This window comes from Lycium barbarum, chromosome 9 (assembly GCF_019175385.1).
Source record: "Lycium barbarum isolate Lr01 chromosome 9, ASM1917538v2, whole genome shotgun sequence".
In the NCBI taxonomy this organism is placed as follows: Eukaryota; Viridiplantae; Streptophyta; class Magnoliopsida; order Solanales; family Solanaceae; genus Lycium; species Lycium barbarum.
Genome location: NC_083345.1, coordinates 24080548 through 24106808, shown reverse-complemented (window position 1 = coordinate 24106808; position 26261 = coordinate 24080548). Strand labels below are relative to the sequence as shown.

At 35.9% G+C, this 26261-nt stretch overlaps 2 protein-coding genes and 1 pseudogene across 4 annotated transcripts; 1 reads left to right on the top strand and 2 right to left on the bottom strand.

Moving 5' to 3' along the window:
* Positions 1 to 298: 298 nt before the first annotated feature.
* LOC132610405 (probable inactive histone-lysine N-methyltransferase SUVR2) lies at positions 299 to 13176 on the bottom strand. Of its 3 annotated transcripts, none has more exons than XM_060324702.1 (10): positions 12892 to 13173; positions 10401 to 10626; positions 10230 to 10274; positions 9594 to 10059; positions 7772 to 9192; positions 7358 to 7623; positions 6684 to 6750; positions 6526 to 6576; positions 4265 to 4361; positions 299 to 658 (listed from the first exon to the last, which is right to left on the bottom strand). In XM_060324702.1, the coding sequence occupies exons 2-10, from the start codon at positions 10581 to 10583 to the stop codon at positions 639 to 641; spliced, it is 2616 nt and encodes an 871-aa protein (XP_060180685.1). In that variant the 5' UTR covers positions 10584 to 10626; positions 12892 to 13173; the 3' UTR covers positions 299 to 638. The 3 variants fall into 3 exon arrangements, 2 of the variants coding, with proteins under 2 accessions (XP_060180685.1, XP_060180686.1); XM_060324703.1 differs by lacking the exon at positions 12892 to 13173 and adding an exon at positions 10958 to 12544; XR_009571141.1 differs by lacking the exons at positions 6526 to 6576; positions 6684 to 6750 and having other exon boundaries at positions 12892 to 13176.
* Positions 13177 to 20176: 7000 nt separating this feature from the next.
* LOC132611781 (pentatricopeptide repeat-containing protein At5g04780, mitochondrial-like) lies at positions 20177 to 24448 on the top strand (annotated as a pseudogene).
* Positions 23667 to 25406, bottom strand: LOC132610399 (uncharacterized). The gene is made up of 4 exons (XM_060324697.1): positions 25248 to 25406; positions 24304 to 25160; positions 24018 to 24190; positions 23667 to 23917 (listed from the first exon to the last, which is right to left on the bottom strand). The coding sequence occupies exons 2-4, from the start codon at positions 25102 to 25104 to the stop codon at positions 23797 to 23799; spliced, it is 1095 nt and encodes a 364-aa protein (XP_060180680.1). The 5' UTR covers positions 25105 to 25160; positions 25248 to 25406; the 3' UTR covers positions 23667 to 23796.
* Between the last annotated feature and the right edge of the window lie 855 nt (positions 25407 to 26261).

Here is a 26261-nt window from a genome sequence, read left to right as displayed (position 1 = left end):
ACATTTCATTACTATACAGTTCAGTAAGTCTCTTAGATGTACTAGGCCAACGTTTTACTTACACTAGGATTAATAGCTTGGTAGCAGAGAAAACATAATAATCGTATCCCAGAAAGTATTAAACATTTGAATGGTAAGTTACAACCTGTTACAGCCTATACACAGCCACCATATGTGTTCTTGTCCAGAAAATATCGTGAGATTCATTGACTTCAAAGGAAACAACATGGGCAGATATAAGAGCTTAATAGAGAAGGCACAAGAGAGAGAAAAAAAAAAAAAGGTACAAAAGGTAAGATTCAAGAAAAGGCAGTCTGCAATATGCCACAGCATGCCATAGAGCAAAGGCCAAGTATTCCAGCATGTAGTCTTATGGACAAAAACATCACCATATACAACCAACGTGCAGCTAATCCAGCTCTGAGCCACATCTCTATACAAAATAGCGCCTTAATAGTATAATTTAAACTATAAACATGTTTAGCATTGCATATTGTACATATAATGCACATCGGCGCTAGAACCCTTCAGAGATACAAAAACATCACCTTCACTGAGTTTGATCACAACAGCTTCGTGAACCGCCCAAGACCAGGAAATTGCCAAAAACATGCTGGGAGAAGATCACCATCTCAGGTCTACCTTCTTGATCTAGATCCTACAGGTAGCATAATACCCGATGAGTAATGGTACCAAATCTTTAGCATAACATTCATGACCTCTAGTACGTGGAATAATTGTGCTGATAACAGCTCATGGAGATTAGGGACACGTTTTAAGGCACTAATTCATGGAAAGTGATTGAGGGGATACACAAGGGAGTTCGAAACGGCTCATCATGTGCAAAATGTTACCAACCAGACCTTCAGCCATTAACTTCAGTCATCTTTTTCCATCTTAACAAAAATCGGGTAACTTTCTGTTAGGGAAATCTATGTCAAAAAGAAGATATTCCTGTCAAAAAGAAGATATTGCCTTCCTCAGTTGTTACATTTCACTTCCACACAATCTCCTCTATCCATAAAGGAGAAAATCATTTTTAGTTTTGGGGTTTATTTCTCTGCATATTTACCAATTTTCTCTCTACAAAGAAATGAAAAGTTTTTTTCTTATGGTTTGGTGGGTAAATTTCTCACTCAGTAACTTTACCTAGACCTTTTTACTTTGCTTCGGTAGATATACATCTCTCTCAACACTGAACTTTCACTTGCTTTCTCTCTCCGTCAGGAAAATAAATGTATTCATTGGTTTGGTTTTGATGGGTATGTGTGTCTCTAGATTTTACCCATTTTTCCCATATAAAGAAGAGAAAAGAAAACCAATATAGAACGTGAGTGAACCTTTGTTTTTTTTTTTTTTTTTGAGTGAACCTTTGTTTTTCTTAAATAGATAAGGGAAAGTGAGTGAAATTTCAGAACAGAAAAAAAAAATTATTTTGTTTGGTGTATATTTCCCTCTCTGAAATTTCACTCACTTTCCCTTTATCTATTTAAGGAAAACAAAGCTTCACTCACGTTCTATATGTGGACGGAAAGAAAGATATCTTTCTCAACCTTTCACCTTGAAGGAACAAACTTTGTTTGATTGGGTTTGTCGTGTATTTTCCTCTCAACAATTTCACCTAAAAAGAACTCTTTTAACTAAAAATATGATTAATTTATGTCAAAGAGATGCTAAAACACAAACTCTCTACAAAGAAAAGATTTTTGGTTTATTTAGATGTTTAAAAAATTACAAAAAAACAAACTGGGAAATGGTTTTGAATTGACAGGGTTTGGTTATGACCCGTTGGTTGTCCATTTTGACCCAACCCATATTTTTTTACTCAAGCACTTTAGGTTGGGTTGAGTTCTCATTTGACCCGCCGAAACTTAACTCAACCCACCATTGACACACCTATGTGGCATTTGTTGGTCAAAAAGTTGTTTCTAGATTTTTTTTTTTCAACCAAACGTTGTTAGAGAAAAGTTTTCTTCCATTGAAACACCTATGTGACATTTGTTGGTCAAAGTTGTTTCTGGAAAATTTCAACCAAACGTTGTTAGAGAAAAGTTTTTCTGTTTTTGCAAAACTGAAAAGTACCTCTAGTGTCAGGTCAAAAGCTATTCTGGAAAAAAACTGGAAAAATAATCAGCAATTTTCTAGAAACACCACCTCTATTTTCTCCCCAGGGCTAGACAGACTTTAACTTCAACGAATCATTTCTTTGGTGGAGTTACAGTTGCTAATGAAAATAACAAAGACCAACCATGCACTTTAGAATAAATAATTAGAAACTACATCATCAATCAAGCAGTTTGCTAATGAACAGTAATGAAGTTACTGATTCCGCAATTCCATCGGGAATCTGCTGAAACCTAATGAACAAGCAAAGTTACTGATCCTGCAATTTCTCTCAGGAATCTACTGACAGGCCATACTACCAATTCCATTGGCAATATCTGTTCAGATGCCAGGATTACCAACTTCCTTTAAGAAGTCATAACACAAAATAATCATTTTTTCTTGTGGGATTTCACTGGGTGTGTTGTTGCAATAATTGCAGATAGAAATAATTCATATATTACAACATACACACCTAGTGTAATCCCACAAGTGGGGTCTGGGGAGGGTAGTGTGTATGCAGACCTTAGACCTTACCCCTACCTCCCAAGGTAGGGAGGCTGTTTTCGATAGAACCTCAGCTCAAGGAAAAGAAAACCAAAAGAAAGTCATCAAAGATAATATTATTTCCAGGTCAGCAAAATCTAGGTTTTAGCTGTAACAGATGCACTCTATAGAATGCAAATTACATGTTTATTTTTTTTCCGGTAAAGTAATCAAATGTCATTAGTAAAGCATCAAGAAGATGCAAGGTTACAGGTGGGCAAAAGAAGCTGCTTCAATCAAAACGGGAAGCAAACTTAGACAAAAACCCTGTAAAACAGCCAAAAGGAATCCTGCCTATTGTACTAAGCTAAGCTAAAGACAGGGAATTAACAAAATCCAAAAAAGTATCCACACCGTTTACAGGGGTTAGAAGATGCCAACTAAATAAGCACTCTAAACATCTAGCCTTGAGAGAGTACTAACAGGAGTTGAGATTCCATCAAAGCATCTGCTATTTCTCTCCTTCCAGAGACACCAAAAAATAACTGTAGGGATCATTCTCCAGATCCTTCTAATGGTTTTTCCAACTCTCCACATGTAAGAATAACTGCTATTCTTACATGTCTATTTTGAGTGATCTAATTCTAGTCTTCTAGTAATCAAACAGTTCATTACTTAAAACCTCTAGCGATGAGGAGCACCAATGAAATTTTAGCCAAAATATATGCCATTTCAAATGATTCATCAGCTTTCACCCTATATGTGTTAAAAAGAGTATCAGTATGCCTAAGTTCCTACTTCACATCATTTTCAAACCTTCATAAGGTAGACACTCATGCACAATTGTAGTATTATGTACTATGGCTTTGCCTCTCCAACCCCTTCTCATTAGAGCTGTCAATATGGCTAGGCCAGTAGGGCTGACCCAGCCCAGCCAGTGATTTAATAGTGTTGGGCTATGATTTTTGGAGCCCATTTAAAAACGAGACCTTTTAGCCTGGCCCGGAAAAGTCCGCTGGCCCATAAGCTTGATTTATAACAAAAATACTTGTAAAACAACAAACATTAAATTTAACGCTCGGGGAGTACGCTTTTGTGCCCAGGACTTATGCCCCAATCTTTAGGGTGTACGCCCTATGGATCTATGCCTTTCATTCGCACCCCAGAGCGTTTTGTGTACACCCTGTCCCGGGACTCCCCAAAAACGTATTTGAAGACACTGTTTCAGACTTAGTTAGCAAGTAGTAACGCGATGTAATATTGTCTTGTAAATATTTATGTTACAATTTTTAAAATTTAAATTAAAAGACTTATCAACAATATTTTTTTTTTAAAAAAGGTGGCTGGCCCGGCCAAGCCCTTTAAATTCCAAAGTCCGCATGGGCTAGCCCGGATGGGCTGGGCCAGCCCGTTTTGACAGCTCTACTTCTCATGCCAAACAATGACACAAGTCTTGCCGTAGCATAGCAGAAATGACTGTTCAATAAAGCATGTCGGGGTCACAAAAATTTAAACTGCAATATCAAAGTACCAAACATAAGTCATATATTCTTTTTGAGAATTTGGGCAAGTTTACCACTCAAATAGAACAATTTACACAAGTGAAAATACGAGGAAACTATAGCTTGCAAATTCCAACCATAATAACTACGAGATGATTCCCAATTTTACTTACTGCTTGGACGTTTCATATTTCGGCAGAACGTGCTACCGCAATGGCAGCTAAATGCTTTTACTGGATGTTCAAGATCATCAAAATCAATACCATAATCCTGCAAGAGCCAAATCCAAAGTTCATCTAGCAGATAAACAACCAAATAGCAAAGCACATATTCTGAAAGGCATTGAGGCAAGCACCTTTTTGTATTTACCAGGTGAACACTCATGCTACCAGAAAAACTAGATTTAAAATGGTGAGACACCGTTACTTGCTAATCTTTCAAGTCATGATGGAGTAGTTTGACATCCTTTGTGTTACTGACTTATTTCAATTTGCAATTTTGAGCTTTTTGTAATGACTGGTTACATTTTCCTCAAGGATATCAACACAAATTCATCTAATTATGCTGCTACTTGGCATATTTAGGACATAGCTCAGAGTTGTTGACTATCCCAATAAAGAACACAGAAAGATGACACTTGGAATTAACTCTCACAATGAGGGGCCTAAATTTGATTTTACTCCATTTATAATCAACATGGTAACCATAATTTCAGAATTAAGAGGAGACGTCCATTGGGCTTAACTGTTTATGATTAGAGTAACCTAAAACATAGATATCACTTTATCATAAAAAAAAGGGCAGCCCGGTGCACTAAGCTACCGCTATGCGCGGGGTCCGGGGAAGGGCCGGACCACAAGGGTCTATTGTACGCAGCCTTACCTTTATCACTTTATCATATTCAGAATATATCACATCATTACAAAGTATTAAGAGTGAAAGAAACTAACCAAAGTTGAGAAGCACCTGCCCATCTTTTCTTTGAAGAACAAATGAGGAAGTGACTTGATAAAGGAATATATATATATATATATATATATATATATATATATAATATAGGTTTAGCTAACCTACTAAATAGCATTTTCCCCATATTTAATTCTCAAAAACAATCCTGCCAACACACTAACAACACATTGATAGGAGGGTCTTTATTGTCTTTTGAACCAAAAACCTAAACACAATTCTCTTTTCCCTCTTTTCTTTTCTTCTCTCCCTCCTTAATTTTTTTTTCCCCTCCTCCCAGAAGCTCCCCCAATTTAATCCCTTGGTGACTCGAACCCACAACCTTCGGGTGGGAGGTGGAGGGTGCTTACCATCTGAGCAACCTCTCCCTCCTCAATTGCGATCCAACTCCCGGGTGTATGGCTAGGAGATCGGGAGATGCCGGACCGTGGACTTGCCATTGATGATGCCATCGAGCCTGCCAATGGTGGCCCTTGTTGTACCAGTCACTAAATAATTTTTACCCTAAAATCTAAACTCACTTCATCTCTGCTTAGTAAATTTTGCTTGAAACATATCTCCATTGGATAATGTCCCCAAATTTTCTTTCCAGATAACTGCATCATCCATTTCTTTCTCGCTTTGTTTTTTCCTTCACTCATGATGCGTATACCCGCGGAAACACATTTGAACCAAACAATCTTTCTTGAATGAAAGTAAGTGGAGAAAGAAACTCGGTGGATATATTCTTAAATGTGATCTTCAAATTGATACATTTGCCAACAAACCAGGAAGCCAAATCTCAAACTCTGTTGAATTAAGAGAAGGAGAAGAGGGAGGGAGGGAGATCGTGGGTTACATAAAGAGAACCCATTTTAACTTTTCCTGAAATGACCAAAAAACCACTATAGCCATGTAGTAGGTTAGAAAGGCCTTATACATACACACATAAATCCCATTAATTTTCGTTTCCTATTTGTTTTTGTGGGGTGGGAAAGACTCATTCAGTCATTTCTGCCTCAAGCTACTCTCTTATATTTTTTAGGTGGTTGGTGGACAAGCCACTTCAGCACAATTCGCTACTGTTTATTATGGACATTAGCTGCACAGTACTACAATAGGGCCTCCTCCTAACCCTCAAGTCAGGAGGCCAACTCAATATATATATGTAACTGAAATCTGTTGAGAAAACGATGGCTTTTCCCAGATGAAATGAAAATTGGATTTATGTAACAGGAGAAAGATTTCCCACTCCTTACTGGAGAGATATGTGGCAATGAAAGAGGGATTAAGTGGAAGAGAATTCGCTGTGCAACATCGGCTCATTGTTAATGGAATTATCAGCACACTCATCAGAAAACACACAAAAAAAAAACTGGTCCAAAGCAAACCAGACCGGTGTACTTATATCGGTGTATCAAAAGCAACAAAACAAGCGCACAATGACACAATGAACCTGAGCATGTGACAATGAAAAAAGCCTACTCACCCAAGTGAGCTCCTCCATTGCCTTAATCTTTCTTGTAGTGAAAAAAGCAATCTGTAACAAGCAATCACATGAAATTATCCAACAAAGCTGTCACTGCGAGGGAATGGCTCTTGAGGATGAAATGAAGTTAAAGATTCAGAGAGCTTAAGATTCATTACATGATAGTAGTGGTGATCAGGAGTCTCTATTTCAATTGGTATTTCAACCAAATTTGAATCGAAGCATCTGGAACAGAACAGCAATGAATAAAGTAAATGCATCAACATATGTTTCCGACTCTATGTATTAAACATCAAACAGATACAACATGCCTGGTTCTCTTTATCCTCTTTCTTTATTGTTTCTTTTCTCCATTTTTTTTTTGGATATTCTGACATGACAAGAAGATGCAAATTGATAGGCGCATGGTCTCTCTGGTCTGCCATTGGCAGAGTAGTTAAAGGAGCTAGAAGTGGGAATGTAAGAAAAGAAGCATGAAGTGAGCAGAAGACATTTAAAAAACAAGATATGAACGTTTAACGGAAGGGATATTGAGCAGTTGACATTCAAAATAGGCTTTGTTGGACTTGCACCATAAATCATCTTTTTTAAAAAAAAAAAAAGAAAGCTTGCTTGTGGGAATTTGAAAAGTAAGGGAAAAATGCAGAAGTTCAAAGAAGCACCGAAATCTAGTTCAAAGTCAGGTAGGAGATTTACTTGAGGGCAAGTGAACAAAAAATTAGACCTAAAATTCAATCAGATTGTTGTTTTTGTTTTTAGTGACTAAGTCAACCCAAGGGGGAAAAGTTACAGAAAAAGAGATAAAATTTGGGATCCATCTTTGCGAACTTACCTGTGATTGATGAACCTGGCAACATTCCCATAAAATGTAGCATCCAAACATAGAGCCTCCTCATCCTTCAGGACACCCTCTGAACCCCAGTCAGCATCCAGCAGGACTGGATAAGAATGTTCCTCCCCGTTGGGGCTCTGTGAAACACGATCAAAGAGTTCTGCATTGGTCAGAACTTCTCCAACATATTCGCAGACAAAAGCACCTCGAGGAAGGTCTTCAAGGGTCCGCAAGCCCCATCCTTTCCCTTCCGGAGTCATAAAGACCTGAAAGAAGAGCAACAATTATAGAGCAAGTTAATAGTGGAAACCAATTATGCTTTTGGAAGAAGCTTTGCGATGCTCAAAGGACGAGCATAATAGGAAATTTAAGGCATTAGCTATTCCCACATTGCCACATTCCACACATTATTACCTGCAACTTATGGCTTATACCTCGCTGTACTACACGGTTGCCACATTGTTTATTACAGCCACATTTCCACCAACACTCTTTGATGAAATTCCTCATCAGATGACCTTTACAAGCTTCTATAATGTCCTCATTTTTTGATCTTTCCAATGGACACTCTTTGCAAAAGAACTGGCAGTCTTTCTTGGGGTCACGATTCATGGAAATACATTCATTAAGAAACTCTTCTTTCACAAGGCCTTCCTTTGTGTATGCGAAATCACCGCCAATTACGTGCGCACAGGCGCAAGGTGTGGACAATGATAAACAATCACCAGTGCAAGTTGAACAACTATTATCATCTTCGATACGGGCCAGAGAAAAGGTCACAAATGCATTCTGGAAAACGACATTGGAAGCTATGTAGTGGAATGATGGTGGACAGTTGCTACTAACTTCATTCACCAAAGAAATTAAAACATTTTCTTGCCCCTTGGTTATATCAATGACATCAACAGACCGTACATCATGTGGAGTCGATTCACATGGAACCACCTCCAGACTCTGTGAATTAGTCTGTTCAAGACCACTCTGATCGGTCTCTGGAGCAATACCAAAGTTGCCCATGGATGCAGTATCATCAGCTTGAGTGCTTTCTTCATCAATATAAGAAGCGAGATAGGGTATCTCTGGGGGAGCTTCCCCAGCACCAAGATCAGAATTCAGGAACCCATTTAAGGAATCAAATAAACCTAGTTCACCTGGAGTTAATTCACCTGGAGCCTCCATACTCAATGGATTAGTCTGCTCAAGACCATTCTGATCAGTTTCTGGAGTACTACCACAGTTGCCCATTGATGCTATATGACCAGCTTGAGTGCTGTCTTCACCAATACGAGGAGGAGAGAGTTGAAGTACCTTTGGTTGACCATCCCCAGCATCAATTTCAAAATTCATAATTCCATTCGAGGAATTAACAGTCCTGTTTCTCGCGCCAAAATCATTCTCTGCAGCAACATCGGTGGTTGCTTGCAATTCATGACTATGTTGAGTTCCCAGTTCTAAAAAGCATTCACACACGTCATTCATCAGCTTCTTCACAGAAAAGTTAGGATCCAGGATTTTGTATGATTTAAGACATTTAAGCTCCACCATTTTCAGAACAGATTCTAGACTTGGCATACGGAAGTCTGATCTACAACGAGCTGGGTCACAGTTTATAGAGACTTTTATCTCTCCAGACAGTGAGGAGGCAATATATACATCAGAGTAACACCTATCTTGGACTTCTACCAGCTCACGACTGGTTGCCACTCCATTTGATGAATTTGTAATTTCTTCACCTGCATTTCTTCCTCCTCTCAGTTCTATCGCTAAAGGTTCAGAAGTTTCTGAACGTCTCCTTGAGGCGTTACCACTTGAAGTATCTCCCTTGTTTGACGGCTCTAAAGAATCAAAACAAGGCCATTTATTAGAAGGGAAAACTTTATAGATGTTTCCAGGAAACTTTCTGATGAGAACATCAAAGAAGAAAGAAGGTAATAATATATGAGTTGTAGCTTAATTTATGCACAATCATCAGGATCCCATACAGATCTAGCAAGATGTCAAAATTTTAAATTCGTAATCTCCATAGCTTCTGCAAGACAAGAATTCTCCAAATATAATGGATACAATCCCAGAACACGAAATGGGTAAACTATGTACGCCAATCTAGTTATGTCTTGTATTGATTTCTAACTCCCATACAGAGAAAGAAAAAAACAAATGTATATCGGCCAAGGAAATTTAATAACCATGAAGAATTAATTCGTGACACAACATTCGACTCTCCAAGATGAAATACCTGGGTGAATAACAGCAATAGGAGCCTCAAACTGTGGCATATCATCAGTATATGGTTCATCCTTAGGCTTGATTAAGGCAAGGGATCCCAACATCTTCTGTTTAGGGGACAGTTCACCACCCGGTTCTTTCTTTGGCTCTTTGAGTATTGATGCATGGGAAGCTTTAGCAGCAACCGAACTCGTTCCCCTGGACATGATTGGAGATGTTTGAGTTTCGTTCAATCTGAGATTATCCCTATGAGAACTAGGAATTGCTTCCCCTTGTGACTGGTTCCGACAATGAGATCCAGGTAATTCACCTTCCTCCCCCCGTCTAAGCCTTTTAAGAGATGTCCTGGCACTAGAATTATTAGCGGAAGGTGAAGGTTGACCTTCTTGATATCTTAAGCGCAATCTCTTTAGTGGTCTTTCAGGCTCCTCGTGCATTGTTTCTTCCTCTAAAAGTTCCTCTCGCTGCACAGGAGGCTAAGGGACCAAATAAAGATACAAGGGAAATTCAGCACCAGTTTCTCAAAAAAAAAAAAAAAAATGACACAAGGGAAATGGGGAAGGAAAAAAATCAGATCCTATAGAAATTACATGGTAACATGGAGACTTAAAATTAAAGACTTAAAATTAAACACATGCAACCATACCACATCTCGTACTTCATTATTGTCACACTTCTTATGCTCCGCCGCCTGCAATAGGATGTCAATCAAGAGAATTCAGACTCCATTGAGCATATTTAATGCTTTGCTAAGGAAAGAAGAAAAACGAAACTCTGACTTGGCCAGAAATGTGAGAGAAGGAAAGATAGATTGAACCTCTGCTTCCTCCTTTTCAAATATAGCATCTGCAAGTGCTCTATAATTTTCCTCTTCGATAAGCTCCCAATTTTTGTCATATAGTTTTAGAAGGTTCTTCAAGACTGGCTTCACCTTTGCCTCAGAGATGCCAATAGTTTTCATAGCATGAAATGCCTTCTTAACTCTCGGATTGGGCGGCATTGTTTTGTGGATTTAAAAGCAACCTCCAAATTACTCAGTGAGCCTACAGAAACCAGAGTGCATATGAGCAGAACCAGAGACAGAATTCGAACAAGGCTTTCAATAGTATCTAGATTAGGATGTTGCATAATCTGACAAATAACCAATACCTTCTGAAACTGCATTTCCTTTTCTTTTCCTTATATATATATATATATATATATATATATATATATATATATATATTTGGGAGATAGAGACTACTTTTCATAAACACCAAATCAACAACCAAAATTTAAGGAAGGTGCATAAGGAAACATGACTATGATCAAGGCATAAGCAAAATGGAGGGTGCATGGTTCGAAACTCGGTGGATAATGGGTATGCCTCTCTACCTTTCTCCACTTAAATACCAAGCTTTTTGGTCAGCAACAAGTCGGAATGGATGTAGCAATTTTCAAACAAGAAGGCGCCAAAATACTGCATCATTTGATGAGAGAGTCAAGTCGCGCATTAAGTTACTGTTGACGAGATCTGTCTTCTGGCCATATTGATCAGCCTACCTTTCAACCCAAAAAAGAAATCCAGCCACCCCTCCCCACAACCCAGAAAGGAAGGTAAAAAAGGGGGAAAGGTACTAGGAAATATTATATTCTCTGTGAGCCTGAAACACACACATGGTGATTTATTGCTTTAAAACTCACTCAAGAGCATCTCTCTGTTGTGAGCATATTCTAAAGCTTTACCATAAATGAGTGTATTGTGCATCTAAGACTACCCAAAACAATTTGTTTATTTTTGACGCGATGCGCAATCAGTTCAAATAACCATGGAGTATCAACTATTTTAAACCGACCATCATAAAGGAATAAAAGGGTAACCAAGCATAGAATTACTCGAAAGTCAAAACTTGAAAGTTTATCACCATTGCGGATCAGAAGCATCCATAGCAAAACCTATTGATTGTTTGCTTCTGAGATTGAAGTCCACAATCCAAAGAATAGAAAGTGGAAGATAAAAGAAGAATTAAACCTACAGAATCACACTGGCGAGCAGCAGGAAAGTAGACCAATTAGGTTCCTTCCAATAAAATTTATAAATTGGTAAATTATTTTTCCTTCTTAGTATTAAATTTGTCAAACTAACCAAGATGACCTTTGACTTAGAATTTGTGAATGTAGAGCAGCTAAACATTATTGAAACCAAAGCAAGAAAAGAAAATTTACTGCACTAGTGACACGATTAACAAAGTTTCTACACGGATTAAAGAGTGCTTAGTGAATAGCCCCTCTTATGGGCATAGAATTTAAGATGTTAATTCCTAATAGTGACATAAAAATATGAAAGCACAGATTGAAAGAAAATTTGGCAGCGTAAACCACGTTAAAATTCAACAATCATGAATGAACTTGAATTCTTCAAAATTGAGAAATCATAAAGAAATACAATTGTGTCAAACATTTTGGGATGTTCCAAAATGATAAGAATGCCATATAAATTGGGAAGAACATACTTGAAAATTTTAACACATAGTGACAAGCAGAGCAAGGAACGCGCAAAATGGGCACATAATCGCAAGCATTCCCAATTAAACTTGAAATTCAGGTAGTTCAAGGCAAACCGGTACCCAAAATATTGACAGCATCCTTTCCTACTGTTGCAAATTAACTAGACATAAAGAAAAACCAGTCTTCCGCAGATGAAGCAGAAACTCAACAACACACAAACGCAACTCTAACGTCCAGCCAAAAAAGTTGGACAATGCATGATCAATAGACCCAAGAAATACTTGGTGTTTACACAAAGATGACTTAATTTAACTCTACCAGTGTCTTCAGTATGGAGGAAAACATTTTCCAATTTTCTCACGTTCGATCGGTCAAAATTTTTGAAAAATATTTTCTTTAGAAAAACAAGTTCGAAAAGTAGGAAAAACAAGTCCCACGGGAGGCATTCCACCTTCATTGTCTCCTTCCACCTTCATTGTCTCCTTCCACCCTCAAACTCACCTCATCTACACCCCCACCCACCCCCACCATACCCAACCTACAGTATTTGTCTACATTGTTTACAAATGCTAATAAAATAAGATTTTTAACTTACATACCAAAAACGAAAATAAGTAAGAAACTCACTTATTTTCTTGAAAAACATTTTCCTTCATACCCAACACACCCTTCAAGTCAAATTAAAACAAAAGGAGTGTATTAGGCCTTACTGGAAACCCAATATTTACACCAAAAATAAACTAGTGCTATAAAACAAAAACTTGATTTCAACAGAGATGAAATGATTAAAAAAAAAAAAAAAGAGAGAGGAAAAAATGTACCAAGTGTAGCGCTGAAAATGACGAATTCGGAGAGTCCAAAGAATGAGAGATTGAGACCTGAGATTGTTGTTGTTACTGAAAAGAGTGAAACAAATAGGGCAAAGTGGAGTGCGTGTTACCCACGTGCCTCAATATTAGCGCGTATATAGGGAACCTAAAAAAAACCCAGGTGCTCAATTGCTATTACCAGTAGCACCGCTGAGGGAAGTACGCTAGCCCCAGCGCTTAAGTAGCGCGTGGTGTCACGTTCCTCATACAGGTGTCGTCGTGAAGTCCATCATGGTGATTGGCGGATATTTTTTTGTTTTTTTAATTTTTTTATTACATATGGTAGGGAAAGAAAAAACGGGGAGGGAATTACAATGTGATGGTAAAAGTTCAGGTAGTCAATTAATTGAGTTACTAGATTCTATCTGCGGATACTCTTTGAATCGTTTGTATTTTTATTTTATTTTTCATTCGATGTTAAAACTCGAGTAATCCGAATTCGCCCCGTATAAGAGAATGTTTTCTCGCAAGAATTTTTTCATACATTTGTACTATTTTGTTGTAACGGTTGAATAACCTCAAAAAAATCTAGGTTTAAATACTCTTTTTGTAATTTATGCCATGAAATGTTTTTATATATAAAAATTAATAGATTTTAATTTTCTCATTTTACTTTTAATTGTTGTATTTTTAGGTCATTAAGAATTTTTGTTATCGAAATGGGAATATGTAACGCTCAAATAAACAGAAAAAACACAAATTGAGAAGTTGGACAAAAGACCCAACATCAGCAAGCAAGCTAATATTTACTACTCCTTAATATCAATCGGTTAAATGGCTTAATACCCAGATAGACCCTTAAACTTGGCATGTTTTGTAAGATAGGCATATAAACCTATAAGGTGACCAGATAGACACTTAAACTTACTCAAAGTGTATTTTTCAAGTTTTTCAGTTGTTTTGAAAACAAAAAGTATATTTTTCAAACACTCACAATTTTCATGGCCAAACAAGCCCTAAATATATCACAAAATATATTTTTTAAAATGCAAAAATAAGGCAAACGCATATACATGAGACTATAAATGTGCACTTAAACCAATAAATACTCGCTAATCGCAATTTTGCAGCTTTCAATTAACTCGGATTTTTTTTTTACACTTGAATAATTAAAAAACAATAACTTTAACCAATAAAAATCCTTAAAAAAAGAAATTTCAAATTAAGAAATTTCTAAGTTCAGTATTTCAAGTGTAAAAGAAATTTCAAATTAAGAAAACTGTAAAGCCGAGAAGAAAATCTTTAAAAAAAAGAAATTTCTTAATTTGAAATTTCTTTTTTTAAGGATTTTTATTGGTTAAAGTTATTGTTTTTTAATTATTCAAGTGTAAAAAAAAATCCGAGTTAATTGAAAGCTGCAAAATTGCGATTAGCGAGTATTTATTGGTTTAAGTGCACATTTATAGTCTCATGTATATGCGTTTGCCTTATTTTTGCATTTTAAAAAAAATATTTTGTGATATATTTAGGGCTTGTTTGGCCATGAAAATTGTGAGTGTTTGAAAAATATAGTTTTTGTTTTCAAAACAACTGAAAAACTTGAAAAATACACTTTGAGTAAGTTTAAGTGTCTATCTGGTCACCTTATAAGTTTATATGTCTATCTTACAAAACATGTCAAGTTTAAGGGTCCATCTAGGTATTAAGCCAACAAATTATGTCAGTCGAATTTCTAAGCACTAATATTTTCTTCTCACATCCTAACTCGTAAAAAGAAAAAGAGTCAACCCATACACCTTTTTGAGGGTGAGCGAAAAGTCTTTCCCTGTATCTTGATATGAACTAAGAAGAAAAAGCATTTACTCACTGCATGCTTCGCCCATAGAGCTTTCTCTTGTTCACAATAAAGAGAACATAATCATTCAAGAAAACTATTCACATTACCCTTTTCAGCTTAGAGGTAAAATACGATGTCAATCGACTTCGCGTTGAATCTATATCTATATATCTAATAAAGCTGGGCACAAGAGAGATGTGACACCTCTCTTAGGTCAGGATTACGGTTTATCTTTTTCCTCAAATTTTTGAGATTTTCTCTCATTTTTTAATCTAAAAATCTGCAAAAACATTAAAAATACCTTATTTATCTCTTACCTCACTTATTACTGCACTTTATTACTTTTCCTTAAATTCCTCTTCCTTGCTTATTTCTCGGCCGTTTGCTTCTTCCTTTTCTAATTCTTTTCTCAATTAGTATCATATAATTTCTTTCCAAAAGTCACATCCCACAATCTCTTAATTATTACACCTCCACCCAATATTCACGTTCCACAGTTCTCTATGTAAGTTTTTAGCTTTTAATGCAATAAAGATAAAGTAGGTTCTTAAATAGATCCTCTTTTCTTTTCTTAAAATAATAGAAATTCTCTCTCTCTCCATATACTAGTTTCAGATCTGTGCTAAGCCCGGGCCCAAACTCATGATGTAAAAGCAGACATTTTAATTAAAAGAAAAAAATTATTTGTGTTACACTTTTTACTGTATAGTAATAAAATTTCAAATAAGTAAATTTGTAATATATAAAAAGCAAGACTTTCAATTCAATCCTTTTAACATTTTAACTTTCATTATTGAAACTATTTACTTCAATCAATCCGATTAAGAATCAGGTTTTGAAGTTTCTGTGTTCTGAATTCTAATCTTTTCAAGTTATTCGGTTCTATATTAACAATCAATACATCATCGATGAATTTTTAAGACAAACATAGAGTTTAAATCAAAGTTGTCAGATTGATCAAACTCGCCGACTCCCTAACTCTGCCCTGCTTCAAACTCATTTTGTGCTTATCTTAAACTCATTTATGATTTTAATGATGTATTTTATTCTCACATGTATTAGCAAGTACTCATCCTTTCTCTAGAATCATCCAACACAATAAATTCTTTCAATAACTCCGAATTTATACTACAATATTTATTACTTTAGTTTTGAGTTTTACACAAATTAACCTAATGGTCTTACAAGAATAGTAATAAATAATAATTAAAGTAAATAAAGTAAAATATTTTAAAACTATACCTAAAAATAATTTTAGGACTTTATAAGCACGTATGAGCTCACTAAAGACACAAAATATGAAAAGTTTAAGGATAAAAAATATGGTAAGACCTAATAAATGCTGCAGTTGTAAAAAAAAAAAAAAAGGCTCCAAAGTTGCTTAGACTTAACCTGTATAGGACAAATAATAAACTACCCCCGCCTAAAAATATTTGTCACATTTCATTTTTTGAAAGGTAATTTGACTAATTTTTAGAGCTAAATTGAATTAGATTAATTTAATATTTTAAAATTAAAATTGAGATATTCGAGAATTACACGGAAATAGTATCAATATAGTGATTTAAAAAAAAAGATATATTGATTAAAATTTATGTAACTTGACCATCGATAAGTGAAACGTGACAAACATTTTGAGATGAAAGTGTAAAAAATATCTAAGGAGCTAAAAAAACAACAATCACAAATAGGTACTACTCCAATATTGACGATTTACAAAGCCACATGTGAAAATGTCTTGAGAAAGGGAGTGGTAACAAAAGTTAAAAAATTGCCGGGGAAAAGCAAGCAACAACCACGTGGCAGCTTAATCCCCAAGAATTGTGGAGTCAACAGTCCAACTTTCAGAAAATAATGTACAACAACAAATGCATAGCTAAATTCCAATTCTAGCAAAATGCAAATCTTTTTAGTTAGCAAATTACCCAACCAAATGGTTGAGATGTAATCAGGGACGACAAAATCATTGGATTGTCCCTTATTACGTATAGTAAAGTAAAGTAATATAATATATATTAAAATCAAGCATAAACAAAGTGAAGTGGCACATTTTTATGGTTAGCAATTCCCTACATTTTTTAACATTTTTTCTTCATCCTCTTCTTCACTCTAATTATTAATTAATTTTCAATAATAAATCCTCACTTAATTTACATTATACCTCCTCTTTTCCTCTTCCAGCTTCTCCCATCTCCATGGTAATTTATTCCCTTAATTAATATTGTAACGGCTGGAAGTTTTTAAGGCACACCAATTATAGTGTTCAGCTACCCAAAAGGGATTAAAACATTTTACATGAAAGCTCACCTTAATGTTTTCATGTCAAAGCCATTATTTTGAAGGTAAACTTAGCTCCCATTTCGTTCTTTTTTTCCTTCCTCATGCTTTTCTTTTGTGTTTCATGTTTGAAAGTAACACGGTTTGTAGAAACTTCACGATAGTAGAGATAGCACTTTCTATCCTTTAATTTACGATTTTCACCGGATATGAAATAGTTAAACGTAAATTGCAATTCTAAAAAATTGTATCATTTTCTTCTTCCTCTTCTCTCTCTCTTCTATCTTTTTGTTTTTTCAAAGCTTTGATATTTGAATTTTTTATTTTTTTTGTGATTGCAGGAACTTGAAGTAAATGAAATGAGACTTGGGGGGGGGGGGGGGGGGGGAGTTTGCATTTTTATGTGCTTGGAGGTTAAGAATAATTTGTCTAGCTCTCTTCAATCTATTCTCTTCATTTTTCTTAATTGTCTAAATTTGTTTCTCTTATAATATTCATAATTCTTTAAATTTGATTCTCTTTCATAACACTTTATTTTCCACGCATTGCGTCACATTTTGGTCACCAATTTAATTGTTCCTATTTTAGCCTTTTATAGTCCTTATGAGCTGAGGATATTCCGAAGAGAAATATATAGGGTATTCATTGTATTCCAGTAAAATCATTTAATCATATCGTTTAGATTCTTTTGCTGTGGGGTCACTAATATGTTTTCAATGCCATGTGCGACACTAACACATTGGACTTATAGATATTGAGATTACGACAATATTTTTCGAATAAGAGATATTTGCGAATGGTATAGCGGCGAACTGCACCTTATTTTTAAAGTTTGCTTGCTAGGCTTTATTGTTTATTTTAAAAAATTGTAGAGCCATCGATAAATATGGATAACTACGAGGTTACTTCTTCCAATATTTTAATGGTTGAATGTGAAGTGTCTTGATAATTTGTAGTATTATCTTCCTAAAGTTTTTAAATATTAACAAGTTGTGTCTCGAAAAATATCAACATGATGTGTTTTGAATTATATAAATCCCTTTGCCCGTGAATGGGTGTAGTGTGAGAAATTTGAGGTTTCTACTACATATGAATTAAAATCGTCATTTGAATGACTATAATCTGTTGATGTTATGGAAAAGTCAAGTGTAAAATTAAAATGAAATTATTTTGTTTGTCATATTGATTATCCTTATTTACAAGGTGAAAATTAAATAGAATTTTGTTCTGTCTTATCACATTCATTTTCCTTCAATTCTATTTGAATTCCAGCTCTCTAAATAAAGGAATGAAACGACACAATAGGAGATAGAGAATTGCGAAGGGTGAAGGAGACAAAGAAGTTCTGATTTTGCTTACCTCAATGAATTTGATACAAACATGACTTTTCATTTAATATGAATATACATGACTTTTTATTGTTTGCTTAGCTCAGTAAAAATTTGACTCACATGTATTAATTTTGTAATCCTCCAAAATTTGAGTTTGGTTTCAATTTCTCAGGAAGATGAAAGTTAATTCCATTTTTATACTAACTTCCACGAATTTCTTAACATAAATCAACAAAGTCCTCTAATTTGATTTAAATTCTTCAACGATTAAGGATCTTCTATGTCAATAAAAAAATTAAAAACATGATATGATTATAAATTGGCTGATGTATTATAGGACTGCGCTAAACGCGGACAATTTCACTAGTTTATAATAAAAGGGTCCCTCTTCCTTTATTTCGTAAGATTGCTAGCTTACCGACTGAATTATCATCATCCTTACTTGGTCAGTTTTGTGATGCCGCTCATCTTATGGAGGGAAAAAACCATATATAGTTGTCTTATTAGCCGCGTTGATGTATTTCTGTCTCTTCCCAGTATCGACTCCCATGGAAAGAAAGAGCATACAACCCCGACCCGACCTTTAGATGCACTTAAGTAAAGCGAGGAGTTGAGCCTAAACTAACAAACAAAATGATCAACAGTCACCACCATTATATTAGCTATCATTTACAAGCATTACCACCATCAACCACCATTATATATTGTTAACCACCACTATCATTTACCACTACCATTAGCTAGTAGTATCATTCATCACTATTATCAATCTCGATTAACAACTACTACCATCAACACCATCGACAACCACCATTAATAACTAGTTCCAGCCACCATCACCGCTAGCTATTGTGCATTACCATGTCTTCAATCAACACCATTCTCAATAGGCACCCACAACCATCACTGTTGGCGATCACCACCACTAATCTTCATATAGATTTTTTTAAATATTTGTTGATGTAGTAGTAGATTAATTTAGTATTTTTTTTTAATAAAGATAAATTTTATGCATTGTAAAGACAAACTACCTTAATTATTTAATATACAAAATACAACATCTTAATATTTAGATGCTTATTCAACTTCGGACGTCTTAATTTTAATAAAGCAAATGAGGCCTAAATCTAGTCCTAATAACCTGATAACAACTTATAAGTTATATCCTAATACCCTTTAACTTCGAACGGTAGACAGTTCCCCAACCGTGTATGCAATTTCTATTTTTGCCTTTGGTATTTTTAAACTCCCTCCGTCAAAGCCACCTACGCACACATCTATTGTAATAGCTTGTTTGGCCAAATTTATTTTTTCTCAACAGTGCTTATTTTAAAAAAAGTAAGGTGTTTGGCCAAATTTTTAGGAGAAAATAAGTATTTCTGGAGAGTAGCACAAACAGTTTTTCAGAAGCTAAAAAAAAATAGTTTTGCCCCAAAAACACTTTTGAGAAAAATAAACTTAGAAACACTTTTTAAAAGCTTGGCCGAACACTAATTGCTACTCAAAAATACTTTTTAAGTTAATTAACCAAATACAAATTATTTTTCAACCAAAGATACTTTTTGAAAGCACTTTTAAAAATTTAAAATAAGCTGATTTTAAAAGTTTGACTATAAATCTAATCTTGTTTTTATATTATAAAAATAATACGGAGTATTTTATTTTTGAGAACATACATGACAAACCTTTGGCGCCTTTATGACAATGGAAGAAAGCTCTTTCATCAATGTATTTACCAGCAATTCAAGTATTCTTCTCCATCCCTAAAATTACCCTTTACTTTCAAGATTTACCAGTGAATAACAATAAAAAGGTAGGCTACTTTTAAGCTCCACATAAGTAAAAAAACTCTATATCCAACTACATTTCCTACACAAAACTCCTTTCACGGCTATCTCAAACAGTCTTTGAACTTGGGTCTTCAAATCCAAGCCCATTTAACCAAAATTGGATTATCTAATGATAGTAAACATAAGAACCATTTAATTGGTTTGTATTCTAAATGTGGTACTTTTAACTATGCATGGAAACTGATTGATAGAAGTCCTGAACCAGATTTGGTTTCTTGGTCATCTTTGTAGCCTGGCAGGGGCGGATCCACACCATTGGGTGTGGGTTCGCGGGAACCACAACTTTTATCCGAATCTTGTATTTATAACGTGAAACCCTTCAAATATATAAGAAATTTGAGCTGAGAACCCAGTAACAACAGACACTGCTAACTGGGAACCCACAAGCTTCAAATCCTGGATCCGCCTAAGCCTGGGTATACCAAGAATGGTTTTGGTAAAGATGCTATTTGGGTTTTCTTCAAAATGCATTCTTTGCGTCTTAAATTTAATGAATTCACTATTCCTAGTGTGCTTAAGGCGTGTTCTTTTGGGAAGGAACTTTTGTTGGGAAACTAGCTTCATGGTATTGTTGTGGTGACAGGGTTTGAGTCTGATGTTTTCGTCGTGAATACTGTGGTTGTTATGTAGGCAAAATTTGGTGAGCTTTTAGATTCACGGTTTTTTGTTTGAGGAAATTCCAGAAAACTATGTTGTTTATTGGAATGCTTTGTGCACAAAATGATTTTTTCAGTGAGGCAATGTGTATGTTTCGTGACATGATTGATAGTGGAGTTAAGCCTGATGAGTATAGCATATACTTTATGAAACATACTGAATGCTTGTACTCAGGAGATATTGTTCAGGGAAAGGAAATAATGGGTACTTGTTGAAACTTGGTAATGATTCTGATCCTTTATCGTCTTAAGGACGCTATTACAGTTTTTAAGGGAATTGCGGTACCTGACATTGTTTCATGGGATGCTATTATTGCTGGCGTTTCTTCATGAATGTCATCACCAGGCTATTAGTCATGTTGAATCAGATGAGGAGGTCAGGAATTTTCTCTAATATGTTCACCTCATTGAGTGCTCTCAAGGCCTGGGCTGCATTGGAGCTTCCAGAATATGCTAAAGGGTTACATTCGCTTTTGAAAAAGAAAGATATCATATTGGAGCCGTTTGTAAATGTTGGTCTTATTGATATGTATTGCAAGTGTGTTTTGACCAAGGATGCGAGGTTGATCTATGACCTGGTGTGTGGGAAGGAATTAATTGTATTGAATGCCAAGTTCTCTGGTTACTCACAAGTCACAAGACTGAGGCAGAAGATGAATGTCTAGACTTTTTGTTCAGATGTACAACCTAGGAATTAGATCTGACCAGACAAGTTTTCTTGTCGTCCTCAACTTTGCTGCTGGTTCTCAGGCTGCTAATGTCTCCAAACAAGTTCATGCCCTCTCTATGGAAAATGTAGCCTGCTGGATGACGCAACTAGAACTTTTGACGAGTGCCCCATACCAGATTTACCATCTTTTACCTCTCTTATAAACGCTTATGCCCTGAATGGCTAAGGTGAAGATGCTGTGAAACTCTATCTGAAGTTGCAAGATATGGATCTCAAGCTAGATTCATTTATTTGCAGTTCTCTCCTAAATGCATGTGCAGATCTATCAGCGTATGAATATGGGAAACAAATACATGCTCATATCTTGATATATTGGTTCATGTCAGATATGTCTGCTGGTAGTACCCTAGTGAATGTATATGCGTAATGTGGAAGTATAGAGGAGATTGACCTTGCTTTCTGTGAGGTTCCTAAGAAAGGTATTGTTTCATGGTTTCCAATGATTGGACAACTCTCACAAAATGGACATGCAAAAGAGGCACTTCATTTATTTGCAAAGATGCTGAATGATGGTGTACTACCCAATCGCATAACATTGGTTAGTGTCCTTTGTGCATGTAGCCATGCTGGCTTAGTTGCGGAAGCAGGAAGTATTTTGACATGACAGTTATTTGGGATTGATCCAACTCAAGAGCATTATGCCTGCACGGTCGATGTTTTGTCCGGGCAGGAAAATTAGATGACACTATTGATCTCATAGATAAGATGCCTTTGAAGCGAGTTCATCTGTCTGGGAGCTGCAAGAATCCATAAGAATTTAGAGGCAGGGCAACGTGTTGCTGAGATGCATTTTAATCTTGAACCAGAGAAACCTGGCACTCGTATCTGTTGCAGACATTTATGCATCAGTTGGACTGTGGGAAATTGTTGCGGAAGTAAGAAGACTGATGAAAGACTGTAGAGAACAAAGAAGAAACCTTGGATGATTTGGATTGAGGTCAAAGATAGGGTTTATACATTTATAGTGTGAGACAAAAGCCATTCTAGAAGTGAAGAAATCTATGCCAAATTGGAGGAGGTGGGACAGTTAATGGCTAAGCTGGTTATGTTCCAACGGTAGAGATTGATCTCCATGATGTTGAAAAGGGACAAAAAGAGATCCTCCTCTCCTACCATATTGACAAACTAGTTGTTGCATTTTTTTTTTTTTAAAAAGACGCAAAATTGCATTTAGTAGGGTTCGATCCCACCACCTTAAGGGATTAAACCCAACACTTAACCAGTGCTCCACTCGATCTAGTTTGACCATGTGTTCCTTCAGTTAATATTAGATATATTTTAAGGATTTTATACATAATATACTGAGTTTAGTCGGGTGACTATGTGTTCACGTAACCCATTTTTAGTGCATAGATTCGCCCCTGCCGGTGCTCCTATTAGAGTGAAGAAGAACCTCAGGGTATGTTGGACAGCCATATAGCATTCAAGTTCATTTGTAAGATTATCTTGAAAGAGATCATTATTACTAGAGATATTAACTGATTCCACCATTTTAAAGACGGATATTTTTCATGTGGTGATTATTGGTAATACTTGAAGACTACCACTTCCGTTTGGCTAGAAGATCCTGCCACTCAACAAGTCTATATCTTTTACATTCCCCTGGAGCTGATGAGAGGTAGGGCAAACCTTTGGACCAAAAAAGTTTTTTTCTTGTTTCCTGATCTTTGGTATCTTCCCTTCAATTGCTCCTCAGTAGCTTCAACTTGCTCCTGTTGGCATAACTGATGGAATATTTGGCTTTTCGAGGAATCTCCTGCTTACTTGATTATCTGAATACCTTTTCTATTTCCTTACAATTGGTAAGATGAGCGCGTGGCCTTTACTTAATATTTTGATGGGCCATATCTTAATTACCTATTGGCAAAACACTTACTAAATATTGTGATGATAGTGACAACAACGTGGTGATTTTTTTTTTTATTTTTTTTTATAAGAGACCTAATATGACGAATTATGATTAGCTTGTTAATAACTTTGCTGCGAATATTTGAATGAATGATGATGTACTTTCAAGTCAAGCAGTTCTAGAGGCTGTGGCTGCGGTATGCCCCTTTGGTGGCACTTGCTATTCATGGGGTTAGGCATTCAATCACGACAGTGGGAGAAAATAGAAGTCCTGTGCATCAGTTTTATTAGTACCTAAGAGGCTAAATTACAGGTTCTTCCTACTTGCTTGCTAAGCTTCTACTAATTCTGCTACAAATATTTCAATGAATAATTATGTACTTTCAAGTCATGCAGTTATAGAGGCTGTAGCTACGGTATGCACCAACGGTGGCACTTGCATTTCGCCATTCTCATCTTCTTCATCTTCTATCTCCCAGAGGAAATTAGCATAAGCTGCATGTATGTGGCTGTTAACACATCAAAAAAGATGAAGCAGTCAGTTTTGTAAAGTAAATAACAACCAGTTCTTAAATTGAGAAGTTTTATATGACAGTTTATTCTTGGTACCTGTCAATAGAGGCAGCTTGGACTGCTCTTTCGAAATAGCTCGTGGCTCTATCTGTATCGCGGTGAAGCTCCCATATTAATTTAGCATATTGTGAAAGAATTTCACCATCACTTGGATCTGCTAAAATAGCTCTTGAGTAGTATTCCTCCGCCCCTTCGAGATCTTTCTTTGTCTGTTCCATCATGAAAGAAGATGTTTAGCAGAAGCAAAATTATCTATTGTGGATTCCCTAGATGCCTATGAATAAGCAAAAGAAGAGTAGCTTGAGGAAGGATAAAGGCTTACTTGGTACAAAAAGTTTGCATAATTCCTCAAGAATAAGGAATTGCCAGGATTTTCTTCCAACATTCTCTTGTAATGCTCTTCTATATGGAATCCCTGACTGTCACCACCACCATCCCTATCGAAGGCTACTGGACGATAACCACCGCCTCCTCCGATGCCACGGCCTCCATAAGGCCCACCATCATCAAAGCAACCAATATCAGCAACCCCAAGTCCTCTTGCTAAGTGCATCTCCTCTCTGCCTTCAACTAATTCTATCTTTGCATTTTGACTCATATAACTCATTTCCTCTTTTACAGCATTAGTTCCCAAACTGTATTGCTTACTGATGTAATCACAGTCACCATCTTCGTCTTCTTCTTCCTCATCGCTTTCGTCATCTGAATGAAGCTCCCTTGAATTGTGAATGGTGAAAGATGGAATGGTTTCCAAATGTGATTTTGGTGGTTTATTCATCTTGGGTGGTTTTGAGAGGCTAAATTCATCAACAGCTTCAGTTGAGGCTTTTACTAATCCTTCCAAGTTCCCTTCAGATTGAGCTCTTCGAAAACCATGAGATGGGAACTTGCTGTTGCCATTGCTGAGCTCAGAAATTGAAGGAGAGATGGGAGAGTTAGAAGGGTATAAACTCTTATTGCTGAAATTCTGATATCCACCATGGCTACATGAGAGTTTGCTGTAACTATGGTTAGGTGTCTGATTTGGAGTTAAATCAGATTGGTGGTGGTGGTGGTGATGACTGCTTGGACTCTCTGAGAGTAAAGATCCAAGAAGTGGTGTTGAAGAACTCCTCAGCATCATTTTCTTGATTATCAGGAGAAAAAAGATTCAATCTTTCTGATGTGCTAACAAAGTTGCTGTAGAGAAGAGAAAAGATTTAGGCATAAACTATAAAAATCCAAAAGGAAAAGAATCAATTGCAAGAAGAACAAAGAGATATGTACCTCAAATGGGTGAAACACAAAGTTCTTGAAAACTCTCTGGACCAATAGTTAAATATATGACCTCTTATATAGAAAGAAAAGATTTTGACATTATTTATTAATAGAAGATATGAATAGCTGTGGAATGAAAAGAAAAAGGAGTGGTGGAGAATGAAGCTCCAGCTAGCTTGAAAATATCAGGCTGCCTCACTTATTAGTTTAAAAAGGTCAAGAGTGGCTGCTTTTTCACATGTGTGTTTGGGGTGATATGTTCCGTTGGTTACCAAAAAAACAAATTTGAGTTTTGGCATTCATGTCCACTTGTTTTCTTGGTAGGAGTAGGAAAGGTAAAAGGGTAAGAATGGTGGTATACATTTAGCACCTCATTTTTCGAGGATGGTAGTATGCATTTAGCACTTCATTTTTTTGGCATTTAGCACGTTTTTTAAGGCTATAACTTACGCGTTCCGCTGCTTAATTGGTAGGGACACTTTAGTTCCTCAATAAATTTATGCAAATGCGAATTCGAATTAGTCTGGTCAATTGAGCTTTATATATTGAATGATCAAATAGGAAAGATAATAATTATACAATTCAGCTGGAGGAATTCTACAACAATTATTCACAAGATTTGACTCCAAATCTCATATTTCATCGTAATTTGAGAATATTGTTTCCAGAAATTGATTCATTAAAACTGTTGGTTTTATATATCAGGATATATTACGTGTGAAAACTAGGGAAAAATTGCCACAACTACTTTTATTTTGGGGGTCACGGATCAACGGAGGTATTTACATGCTTTTTGGGGAGATTTATAGAAATATACTAAAATAAATCAACATTTACAAAAATTCAATATAATTCCACTTTCAAAACATAGCTCCAAAATCTTTATATAATATGTACAATTTTCAGCAAAATTCACAGAATTAAGAATTTAGAGATCTTCTCTTTTTTCTATGTTCTGTTTCCCATAGACCTTATTCATCATTTGCCATGCCAAGTTCTATTTGTTCACTGAAATTTGTCGCT